This window comes from Ruditapes philippinarum, unplaced genomic scaffold (assembly GCF_026571515.1).
Source record: "Ruditapes philippinarum isolate M1 unplaced genomic scaffold, ASM2657151v2 ctg703_1_1_1_1, whole genome shotgun sequence".
NCBI lineage: Eukaryota > Metazoa > Mollusca > Bivalvia > Venerida > Veneridae > Ruditapes > Ruditapes philippinarum.
In genome coordinates this window covers 360,219-373,682 of record NW_026864166.1, presented here as the reverse complement: position 1 = coordinate 373,682, position 13,464 = coordinate 360,219, and the positions used below count along the sequence as shown (strand labels likewise).

General features: G+C 31.6%; 1 protein-coding gene across 1 annotated transcript in view; it reads right to left on the bottom strand.

The window, feature by feature from the left end:
- Nucleotides 1-1,932: 1,932 nt before the first annotated feature.
- Nucleotides 1,933-13,464, bottom strand: part of LOC132724683 (early endosome antigen 1-like) — a 58,183-nt gene continuing 46,651 nt past the window's right edge. Inside the window, exons 30-35 of the mRNA XM_060709613.1 lie at nucleotides 10,786-10,875; nucleotides 9,057-9,240; nucleotides 8,338-8,392; nucleotides 7,089-7,209; nucleotides 6,535-6,633; nucleotides 1,933-3,034 (exon numbers count right to left, since the gene is read on the bottom strand). Of these exons, the coding sequence (XP_060565596.1) occupies nucleotides 2,909-3,034; nucleotides 6,535-6,633; nucleotides 7,089-7,209; nucleotides 8,338-8,392; nucleotides 9,057-9,240; nucleotides 10,786-10,875 (675 nt within the window). The 3' untranslated portion in view covers nucleotides 1,933-2,908. The remainder of the gene's footprint in view (nucleotides 3,035-6,534; nucleotides 6,634-7,088; nucleotides 7,210-8,337; nucleotides 8,393-9,056; nucleotides 9,241-10,785; nucleotides 10,876-13,464) is intronic.

Sequence of the window (13,464 nt, the reverse complement as noted above, 5' to 3'; positions counted from 1 at the left end):
AGACATATGTGTGTACATATTATATAAAATCGAAACTAACTTTACATTCCTACATAAGGAAGACTATCGCTGAAGCAAATTTTATATCTTACCACAACTTAGATGATTTTGTTTGTTTGTTTGGTTTTACGGCGCACCAACACAGTATAGGTCATATGGCGTTGAATAAAGCAACACCAGGGGTCAAAACCACCTCACCTGCTGGAGCTAAGATATGCATAGACTCCAGTGATTTGAGTCGCTTCATACGATCATGCAGTGATAAACAGTGGCTGCAATTCTTATGTTTCAACCCCTCATTCACAAAGGGATAAGATGAAAAAAGCACGTTTTAAATAGTCTAGACAAATATGTGTGCTGCATTTATCATTTATATCATCAACTTAGTGCAATAACTGATTAACTGCTATTAAATTTATAAGGACTTATTACATTATGTGCTAAACAATACTACATAGCAGAAAATTATAACAAAATTTGTAGCACCATTGCCTTACATCCAGAAATAGAGTAAAATCTTGGTATGATAAAAATCCCTGTTATTTGACACAAAAATTTATACTGATTATAATTACATTTTTATATCATGTGACAAGAAGTGAAAGTAAAACACAATAAAACAATGCACTTCAAACATACAAATGTACATAATTCTTTCAAACAAAATCCGCTCACAATATAATCAATATTCCTTTCCTATGTTTAACATCAATGCACTAACAGAGTTGTGTATAACCTTCAACTTCTTTTGACATGATATTAAGGACCTGAATTTTGAGTATGACATAGCAACTTATTATAGTGGAACTTTCTACAAAGCGATGTCAAAATCCAGTCAGTGTAGTGATGACATACAAATGACCCATTTTTTATCCTTGGCATTCATTTTTTTTATCCTTGACCTTTAACTGTTACCTTGAACTTAACTGAGCTACTAATTTGAGAGTTAAACACAAAACATCATCTTCTGTTGGCCAGAGCATCTACCAAGTCATTTAAAATTTATCAAAAAAGAATGACAATAAAAATGGACCAGACACCAAAAAATAGAACACTTTCTCGACTTTTGACCTTGAACCTGGATTTTAGTACCATGATTTTGGGTGTCAGACAATGTTAGTCAAAGTTACCATTTCTGCAAGATAATTTCAATATCCATCAAGCAATGACAAATACAAGAAGATGGCACTATTTTTTTTATATTAAGACATACAGCCATAATGAATCTACAAAAATATGTGCAATCAAACATTGGGAAACAATGAAATACAGAAACAACCTATTAATATATAAAAATATAAATCTTCATGGTCTAAGCTTAATTCCAGGCTGATATGTGGTATAGTCATTCCAGTCTAGTAAATCTAATGATTGTAAGACTAAACATGATAAATAACAAGTAATTTTGCCAAGATAAAAAACAGACACAGTGATGTTTGTGAATGTTCTAGCACCCTATAATCCTAAAAAAAAGATAGAGGTACTGAGAAGCAATATATTTTCACCAATTACCAAGCTAGTATCACTTTAGTGAGAAAATGTGTCTGGAATTCAATGTTAAATTGACTAATTTACCAAAGTTATCCTGTACACTAAGGAGTAATTTATAAAGTTTTGTAAAAGACTTTACACTGACTGTCTACATTTGTACATCTTTATCTAGACTATAATGAGAATCACAATCAGAGAATTAACTACTACCTACTGAACTGCCATTGTCAATATTTATATATATGTAATCCTGTGTGTATAAAGCTATATATCGGCAGCCTGTAGTTTACAAAGTTTATGTTTGAATTTCAAAAAGATTGATAACTAAAAATATGGAAAAAATGATATATCTTTGTATACTTCCTTAAGAGTAAAAGACATAACCATTAATGGTAAAAAATAAAAACCTACTTAAAATGTAGAATTATATCTTGTTCTGCAACATTTTATTCTCTTTACATACAATATTCATGTGTGTTACATAACAGTGACATCTATATTACAACCTTTTCGGAAATTGCCCATTTTACTCGGTTTCACTTTGATATTTTTAATACTTCTAAGAATAAACCAGACATAGAATTTACATGATACAGTAAATTACTGAAGATAAAAGTAAACATACAATACCCTGACAAATAAATTGCCATTTAAAGTGTCAATATTAAGCAATTTACTTAATACAATGTGAAGTTAAAACATAAACGTCTGACCTATTCATTATCAAATATTTTGACCTCTCCAATCAGACATTAAGAATTTTTTTATATTAAAAACAGAAATATCTCATAATTTGTTTATTTTAGGCAACCAATCTCTTCCATTTTATTTATAGGCCTATAATTGTCTAATAATAAGATAATAACAATATTTTCAGGAAAATATCTATGACATAAATGGTAGCATATGAACAGATTATACAAAAGGTAAAGATAAAATGTGCTTGTAATGGGATTAAAGCGGCTTAGAGTAATTTCATAGCAAATGATAGACAATGTATGGCATAACATAGCTTTTACAGGATCTATATATGGCAACAACTGTGATAAAAATAGCCCAGATTATTATCAGAACTCCTGTACATCGATAATTCAGTTCTTGCCTCACAACTGTTTTACATTGAGGATTCAATCCTTGCAAATTACCATTACTGACGTACATTGATGAATCAGTCCTTGCCTAACAACCGCTGTACATTGATGAATCAATCTTTGTCTCATAGCTGGTGAACATTGATGAATCAATCCTTGCCTCATAACTGTTGTACATTGATGATTCAATCCTTGCAAATTATCATTAGTGGTGTACATCAATGATTCAGTTCTTGCCTCACAACTGTTTAACATTGATGAATCAATCCTTGCTACATTTATAATTCAGTCCTTTCAAATTATCATTACTGGTGTACATTGATGAATCAATCTTTGACAAGGTCTATGTAGCAGTTATCACAAACGCGTACTGGTTTTTTAGACATGGCTATCTTGGCTTCCCTTGAGGAACACTCGTTACAGAATATATTGCCACAGTGCCTGCAGTGATGCTATATGGGAAATGGAAGAGGAAAAAATGCAACAATATTACATGGGTCAAGTAAAATACAAAATGTGTACAATGTATATACATAAGCAAAGGTAACTGGAAAGGTGGATATATTTTCAAAAATGCTGCAGATTTCTACAACAGACATATATTTCATTATCATTTTTTTTCTAAACAATAATTCTTTTTCAACAAACTGTATCAACGGCAACATGAATGATTCAACAAAATGCAAACATAAGAAAAAGATATAAAGATAAAAGTATACACTGTTTCAGAACAGCCTTCATTTCTTATAAAACTGGAAAAAGTCATAAAGAAACTTCAACACTTGTTATTAGGTCAGAAATGACTATTGCATGATAAAGAAAATTATGTAATATCAAGTTCATGAAAATGGCACTTTATAATTAGCCAATTACAGAAGAACAAAAGGCAGAAGGGAAATTACATTCACATCTTTATGCAATGCATGCATTTTCAAAGTCATATTATATTACTATTAAATATTACATTAATTGTAAGATTACAGCTACCAAAAAATAAGCAGATTTTTCTTTTGGATTTGCTTTTTTATTGCAGAAGTTCTTCATAAAGGAAAATTATTGTTTTCAATGTTTACATAATCATTGATGGAACATTTAATCCTGCAATGAAAACTATAATGAAGATTTTTTTAAGTGACATAACATTCAGAACAAGAAAAACTTCAGGTAGGTAAATTAGGAAGTTAATTTTTAACCTGCTGAATTTGTAAAATGGACTTGTCCCATTTTGAATTTTGAACAGTCCATTCAAAGATTAAGGGATTCCAGTATTGAAATACAAAAACTTAGCTACCTTTATTTGCAGACTGGCCTGGTAGTATACTAGTGGCAAAGGGTAATGTTTCACAAAGTTAAGGGTGAAATAATATCTTAATTATGAAACAGAACAACATTTACATAACTGATCAACTAAAATGAATGAATGGATTGATGGATGGATGAATGATGAATGAATGAATGAACATACGAATGAACAAATGAATGAATGAATGATCAAACAAACAACCAAATGAAGGATAAACATCGTCTGCACAAAGTAATATTTTTGTTGTTTCTAGGGTATTTATCATGTGATAGCAGATCTGAATTTTAAGAAGTAAGAAATTCACCTAAAATATATTTTAAATTTAGGAAGCAATCAACCTATAGTTTGTATGAAAGATTATTTGCGCAGTACTTTTTATTTATTTTCCATAATTTTGTTTTTACAACTTAGCCTCTAGACAGTGATACAAGAGTATACAATGATAATGGTGCTGAAAGCGTACACCATGTCACATGAGTTATCAATCACTTTCATTATTTGAGCCGTGCCATGACAAAACCAACATAATGCATTTGCGACCAGCATGGATCCAGACCAGCCTGCGCATCCGCACAGTCTGATCAGGATCCATGCTGTTCACTTACAAACCCTTTACCAAATAGAGAAACTGACAGTGAACAATATAGATCCTGATCAAACTGCACGGATGCGCAGGCTGGTCTGGATCCATGCTGGTCGCAAACGCACTATATTGGTTTTCTCATGGCGCAGCTCAATTTTTCTTTACATTATAGCATTATTTGATATATTGAAATCTAATGTTTTGCCACTTATGATGATATTTTTTATTTTATATAATTCGTGATGATTTTATGACAAAAAAAATTATCATAACAAAGTAACATTTATCACGTAAGATGATATTTTTTTTTATTTTATATAATATAATTATGATGTTTTTACGACGAGTAAACTATCATAAAAACTTATCATTTTTATTCAGCACTTAGACATCAACTTACTAAATAGTTTTTTTATTTATCTCATAATCATTATTTTCCTAAATCTTTTATAACCTCTTTATATACTTTATCAGAATAATATTCAATGATAACTAAAAACATGATATTTACGGATGTAGTGAAATCAACACTTAACTAAATAAATCACCTTACCAAGCCAGACAGTATAACTTCAATCAATACAGAAATAGCATAAATCAAGGCGCTGGAATTGAATTACATGATACTCAGCTAGTTAAACTTCTATACTCGAGCTATATGTCTACATACTTACAGCTACGAAAGATACGCAAATATAAGATATTTTATTTACTATTTTACCCTTTTCTTTTGTATTTTTATTAAGAGAGCTTGTGCTTCTTAACTTCATTTAATGTCTTTAATCTTCTTAATTTCCTTACTTAAAATCGTAAACATAGAATCTATACATTATTTATTACCTACATTTGTAATTTGGTTTTAAGTCACAATAACATTACAAAAGACATACAGTGACTTTCCAGCTATAGAATGATCTCAGCTGCTAATCTGTGCATTATTTCTGGCATAAGCACCTGAGTAGAAGCATCATCCTCAGGAAAGCCCTACTATGTAGGACAACCTCACTACTGGTTGGGGACCACCAAAACCAGACAACCACCCAACCCGGACAGCACCAAAAATGCCTGATTCAGTTTTTTCTTTGTTCGGTGGCTGTCGATCTATCAGTTTACATGTTTCTTCTTTAATTAAGTAACTAAATTTATTTCAACTTTTGTAAGCAGTAATATTTTATTGTCTATTTCATGAACGTTGACGCTGAAAATTTTGACATCTAGAGTGCAATCAATGGTATAGATGATATGCCTTACAGCTGTGAGTGTTGGTAATTATCACAGTCAATAGCTGAACTGATCTATATAATAAAAACTTGGTTATTTCATTAGTTTGAATATTACGTAAATGTGGTAACATTCCTATTCCTAACAAACTCAATGCCATATCTGTATTATATTTGTATTATATCTGTAACTGTAAGTGAATTTATATGGAATTGTTGAGTGTTCTAGTGATCTGTAAACATCATTCTGTCAAATTATGATAAACTGATTGACTGGATTTTTTTCGTTTTTTTTTAAACTTTAATTGATAATATAAAAAAAATCTTTATCAATATCAATGAACTCACTTTACTTCATTATTAGTATAGCAGTGAATTTTAGACTAAAACAACACACAAGATGTCTTGTGGAAAAATTTCCCTGGTTTGCATTTTGAAGTGTAAATTAAGAGATTTTATTCAAAATAAAAATGTAAGATATAAGTACATGTAGCTTGAGTCTGATCAAAATCTAAAGATGTTCAGGCTGTATGTACAAACTGGCCTGGATGACATATAAAAATTGTATACTGTATCTTAAAATTATCTATTATTAAACAAATTTTGGTAAGCATCTATTCAATGCAGACCTGTGATTTCCTAAAAATCTACTATTTGATACATTTTAAGTTGAATCTACATGCATCTTTATGCCCATATGACAGTAAATATGCTTTTTTTTATATATATATATATATCACAGTAATAACACAAATATTACATGGTTATTATATGGCAATTGAAACAGGGAAAGCAATGTGAGAAGAAATGAAATGAAATCTTTCATTTGTAAGAAGAGGCGCTTACCCTTCTTACTGTAACAGAGAACTTTTTACTGCAAGCCATGCAATCTTTCACTTCACTGTCATCTGCCCACTTACGACTCTGTACTTTTGTTGTTGTTATCTACAATGGAGTCATCACATGTTGTACTTTTATATGTCAGACATTCAGAAAAATTCTTTTACTTATTTCTTACCAAGATAGAATATAACTATACTAAGAATCACACCATAACCCTTGGTCATAACTTGGATTTAAAACTGTTTATGCAAGTCAATCAATTAAACTAAGAGAGTTCTTACATTGACAAGAAATGAGGCCATTGAACTGCATCTAAAAAGCAGCATTAAATTCAGAAAAAAAATCATTTAAAATCTGGGTCACAAGAGGTTTATACATGTATGTCTCTTTAAAGTACTGGCGTAAATTGATCTCAAGTCAAAGAATATTTGAGGTGGTTTACGCTGTTTATTCATCAATAAAAAAGAAACATGAAGTGTGAAGTATATCAGAAACATGAAGTATATCAGAAACATGAAGTTTATCATAAACATGATATATATATCAGAAACATTTACCTGAAGTGATTGATTCTCTCTACCCATCTCATGTAGAGCAGTGGTCATATCATCTACTTTACGTTTTAAATCTAGAGATTTTTGTTGTAACTTTTCACACTCTCCTTCACTCTTGACACACCTACAAATAGAGAGAAAAATAATAACAAACACATATGTGTTTTATTCTATTAGTTCATTCAACAATTTCCAGAAAACAAAGATTAACAAAAAATATAGAAAGAAAGTACCACAGACTTTCAAATTTAACTCTTGGAAAGACATCAAAAGACATGTTTGAAACACATTGTTTATAGTCTTTTGAAATTGACAAAAGTGGTGCTAAAATGTAATCAGTGCTTGTTTTGCACAAGTCAATTGAGACTCTAGTAAATGCCTTTTTTTTGCTTGCTACCTGTAATGCAAGACAAAATGATATGCACCAGCCAAATAGAGCTCTGGGCTACCTAGGATGCAAAACAAAATAAGAAGCAAAATTTTTGCATTGCTATTTATCATTGTGTGAGCAATTGTATAATTTAAAGTCTAGTAAATGCTATATTTTTGTCATTTATTTTGTTGTTTGGTACCCATAGCAACAATTTTTATTGACAAAAATCTGCTAAATAGAAATGGAAAGGATTTTGAAACATTCCATTATAAAAGTGATAAAATAATTGAAGTGTACATAGTAAACGCAGTTTATGCAAGATCTACAAATTAACTCTTTCTATTTCATGTTCACATTGTCAGTACTTGACCAATATCCGGATTCTTATATCATGTGACTTAACCTACTCCCTTATCAACAAAGAATGATCAGCAGCTACTTAGTATGCAGCCTCTCGATTTCCATAGCGCTCTTTGTTTACACATACATTAATTAAAAAAACAAAACATTTACACCACCATCCATCCCCGCCTCTCACCTTGAAGAGCAATGCCTTCTGGTTAAGATCTTGTCAGTATGCCTCTAATGGGGATTAGGCTCGTAAGCCAATACCAAGAAAGAAGGAGGCATAATGGCTCGGACTACACCCAACTTAATGGTTTTTACATGTATGTGTCTTATTTCTAGTTTTTTTTTAAATTTACTATATTATATAGTACTAGTATATAATCATTCATTTAATATGATGCTCCTTAGCCAGTTATGTCAAAAACAAAGATTTCAAAGTCAATCATTCATCTTGTGGTTTTAATTTGATTGAGTATAAACAATTAAATAATAAACTTTCATAGAGCAAAACATATTTTATTGCATACAAACCTATCTAACAAGAGTCTTCTTTCATCATTACTATTCTCAAGCTTAGCTTCCAGTTCTGAAACGATACATTCAATTATAATAATTCTTAAATAGATCAACTAAGGTACTTAAAGGGGAATAACATGCAAAAAAAAAATATATATAAGAAAAATATACTCTCAGAATTAAAATATTTAATGTTTATTAAATGTTTTGTTAGATCCTTAGCTTGATATGAGTTAAAGGGTTTAAAAGCTTTATTTTGGGGTCATTTTGTGAAATTAAAATTATTATTATCTAAATTATTGTTCCAAACCAACATAAAATGAAAGTATTTCCAGCATCTTCATGTCAAAATACTTTTGTCGAGTCCCTTTAATATTAGTTAGAATACACTCCAATATATACTAACAGAAATTGTTACACACCTTGATGACACCAATTAATGAATTTAAAATATGCATTAAACAATATTAGATCTACCCTTTTTTACTGCAAAAGTTTTTTGTTAATTTTCAATAAATTTTTTTCTGATCAAATATGAAACATGCAGACCTTACATGTGTCTACATGATAAGCATGCCCAAAATTATTCCACTATTTTGTCCGTTTACGAGAATAGCATTGACAGGTAAGGGCCATTCTATATGCCTCCCCAAACAGGGGCATAAATATTCTCTTGTAAGTGCCAGACTGTATCTGTTAAATAATATCATTGATGCTTGACATTATTTTGTTACCTAATTTCTCTCCCTTTAATTCATCTGTTAGTTTAGTAAGTTCTGAAACTTGTTGTTGAGCTGTGACAAGATCTACCCTCACTGTTCCTAGGTTCTCATTGAGAACAGATAGCTGCATTTCAGTTCTGGCATTCTCCTCTTCTAGCTGTCTCTCTAACTCACCACATTTCTTCTCCCTGTCATCCTACAATATCAACAATGTCACCAATATCATCATCATCACCATCATCATAATCACCATCATCATCATCATAATCACCATCATCATCTTCATCATCATCATCATCATCAACAATCACTATCATCATTGTCATAATCACCATCATTATCTTCATAATCATTATCATCATCAACAATCACCATCATCATCTTCATAATCTAAATCACCATCATCTTCATAAGCATAATCACAATCAACATCATCATAATCATCATCATCATCATCATCATCATCAACAACAACAACAATCATTATGATCACTAACATCATGAATATCATCAGCATAACCATCATTGTGATAATCATCAGCATAATCATCATCAGAAGCAGCATCATCATCATCATCATCATTTAGATGACCAACAAGATCATCTCTACATCAATATCATCATCATCATCATCATCATTTAGATGACCAACAAGATCATCTCTACATCAATATCATCATCATCATCATCATATCCATGATCACCATCACTATCATCAATATCATCATTGCATCATCATCAATCACTATCATCAATATCATAATCATCATCATCATCATCATAACCACCATCACCAATATCATCAATATCATCTTCATCATCTTATCATCATAACCATCCATCACTGTCATCAATATCATCACTGCATTATCATCAATATCATCTGTCAATTTCTTACCAACAGCATACAAACATTCAAGATCAAATATTAGGAAATGCTTTCCTTTTCCAAAAACTGCAATTATACACAACTGGAATAGTAAATTCATCATTTCAGATAATTCCAGTGGTACATTTTGTCTAGTCCCCACTTAGTTAAGACTTGTTTATGGGCCAGACATAGCTATCTAGAAGTATGGTATAATTTTGGCACATGACCTTAACTTAGGAATGAAATCTTGCCTACTTAGCATTATAATTACATCATAGATCAGCCTCAGTACTCTTTAACGGTACATTAAGTTATAGGAAGAGAGGTAAACACAATATTATAGTCTTATTTATAGCTGTAGAATTTATATACGGAGAATTCTATAAATAAAATTTATTTGCACTGAATATAACAGATGAATATAACAGAGGCTTAAGTCAGTGCTAGGGGGTTGTGGACAATAGCTTGTTTTTACAACTACCATTTGTGAACAGACTTGATCAAACTGTGCCTGCAACCACCATTTTTGGCAATCTTTAGGTATTTTATGCTCCTCTATTTTAACACAAGATTCTTCAATTAATGAGCAGAAATCATCTACTGTTTTTTATGGCACTGTGACCTTGACCTTTGACCAACCTAAATTGTATATGTTATCTTTGACACAGGTCTTCGTCTGAGCTTTTGGCATTGGTATATATAAAATATCCCATGAATGATTGGAAATAATGTTGTCTACAACCCTCTGAGCTAACCTGCTGTTATAAGTCAGTAAGCCTTTTCTACACAAGCAATACTCAATGGCTTAGAAATATTTAAAAAAAATATTTGATTTTATTTGTGTAATGTGATAAGATAAATAATATATACCAGCTTTGTTTGTAGTCCTGAGTTTTCTTCCCTTAACATCTGCTGAACATTGGCTGAATTACTCTTTGCTTCTTGGACAGCATCTTCTGCCTGTATTAAAAGTTTTCTTTTTAAAAAAATGTACATAGTATTTCTAATTTTAATGACTTATTGCACAGTCCTTAACAATTCCAAGGTGTCAGGTTTGTGTATCAAAATGCTAGATATATGTACCACAGTACAAGGTATGTGTATCACAGTACAAGGCATGTGTATCACTTTAATGGTATATGCTAGTATAGGTGTCAAAAAGCAATGTTTGTGTACACATTGCCTGATTTGTGTAATTGACAAGTATGCATATCACAGTGTCAAGTATGTGTATCACAGTACAAGGTATGTGTATCACAGTGCCAAGTATGTGTATCACGGTGTCAGGTATGTGTATCACAGTACAAGGTATGTGTTTCACAGAGCCAGGTATGTGTATCTCAGTGCCAGGTATGTGTATCATGGTGTCAAGTATGTGTATCACAGTACAAGGTATGTGTATCACACTACAAGGTATGCAATCACTGTGCCAAGTAAGTGTATCACAAATCCAGATATTACAGTACAAGGTATGTGTATCACTGTGCCAAGTAAGTGTATCACAAATCCAGGTATCACAGTACAAGGTATGTGTATCACTGTGCCAAGTATGTGTATCACAGTGTCAAGTATGTGTATCATGGTGTCAAGTATGTGTATCACAGTGTCTTATATGTGTATCATGGTGCCAAGTATGTGTACGACAGTGCTAAATATGTGTATCACAATGTCAAGTATCTGTATCACAGTGCCAAATATGTATATCATGGTGTCAAGTATATATATCACAATGTCAAGTATGTGTATTACAATGTCAAGTATATGTATCAAATTGCCAAGTATGTGTATCACAGTGTCAAGTATGTGTATCACTGTTCCAAGAATGTGTATCATTGTGTCAAGTATGTGTATCACAGTGCCTAATATGCGTATCTTAGTGTCAAGTATATGTATGACAGTGCCAAATATGTGTATCACAATGTCAAGTATGTGTATCACACTGTCAAGTATGTGTATTATGGTGTGAAGTATATGTATCACGCTGCAAGTAGAATGTGTATCAGAGTGTCAAGTATGTGGGGGGGGAGGGGGTTATGTGCACCAACATAGTTTAGGTCTTGTGGTGACTTTCCAGCTTTACTGGTGGAGGAACACCTCAGGTGTCCTCCTATGCATTTTTCTTGGCACAAACAGGCACCTGAGTATAACCACTGACATTCCTTAAGCTAGCTGGATAGCATCCTCACATGAAAAAATCATAAGTCCCTGTTTGGATTCAAACCCACAACAGGACGCTAAGTAAGTTATATGTATCACAGTGACAGTGAAAATGATCTTTGCTAAAAGCTACATTTCTCCTCCTGGGTAACTAACACTATATTACTTTATTCACCTTAAATTAGATTGGTCTAGAAAACAATATCAATATTGATATTATTGTCATGTCTTTTTCTGTTTTATCACATCATTATAATTACATTAAGAGTATAAACAGCAGTTTTGTAGAGAATATAAAACCATTAACATATCAGAAGACAATACATCAGAAAGATATAAAATTCTAAAGTAATTCCCTCACTTATCATCAATCTCGATTACATTATGTCACTTGATGGAAATCAAAACACGGGTCACTGTCTTACATAAATATAACAGAATAGACAATACATTAAATGTAATCATGATTAAATGTCCTCTAAACAATGAATGTATGTTGTTGTTGTTATTTTCGCACAAAAATTGGCATTTAGCGTGCAAGACGAACATAACATTCTATTTCTTGAAATAATAACTGGCAGTGAAGTTTTCCCGCCATAATTATCTCCCAAGTTGCTACTATTTTCATGAAATAAGTTGTTAACTTTAATTGAACAATCTCTCGCGTAATCTGTCTTCACAGAGGAGATGTTGTCCACATTACAACACTACGTTGATAAATTACTCCGAATAAACACTAAATAAACATCTTACTCTGCTAATAATGATTTGCATGGGACTTAAATGTTAGTACTACATCAATCACATGGTGACAATTGCATGCAGAATGTGGTGTGAAATGAAATGAAGTCATATTTCACAGACAGCTTCTAACAACAAACTTTAAAGTGATAATTATGTGTCTCAAACAGCCAATTATACTGTCACATCACATAATTCAGATGTCATCATGTTCGTTGGGAATTTTCCAGAAGTCTTCTTATTTGATCAGTTACAGTTTAGGGATGACAGAACCAGACAATAGGAAAGTATCCAGACTTGGATACCAACTATCCAAACCTATTATTATATCATAGATATACAGTTTACAGTGCAATAGCCAGACATCTGACATGATGTTACATATAGTGCAATATTACCCCCTATGATAATACAGTAAAGTTAAATGGTGACTTCCAGATTTTATTGGGCATAGGAAGAACCTCAGGTGCCTCTTTATGCATTATTTGATGCATAAATAGGCATAAATATCCATTAACCTAAACAATTGATAAAACATTAACATTAAAAACAACTACATGTACTCTAGCAATTGTTTTTAAACAACAGACATTAATTAATACTAATTTGATAAAGACTAGTCAGTTTTGTCACACAGTTTTTTTCTTTTTT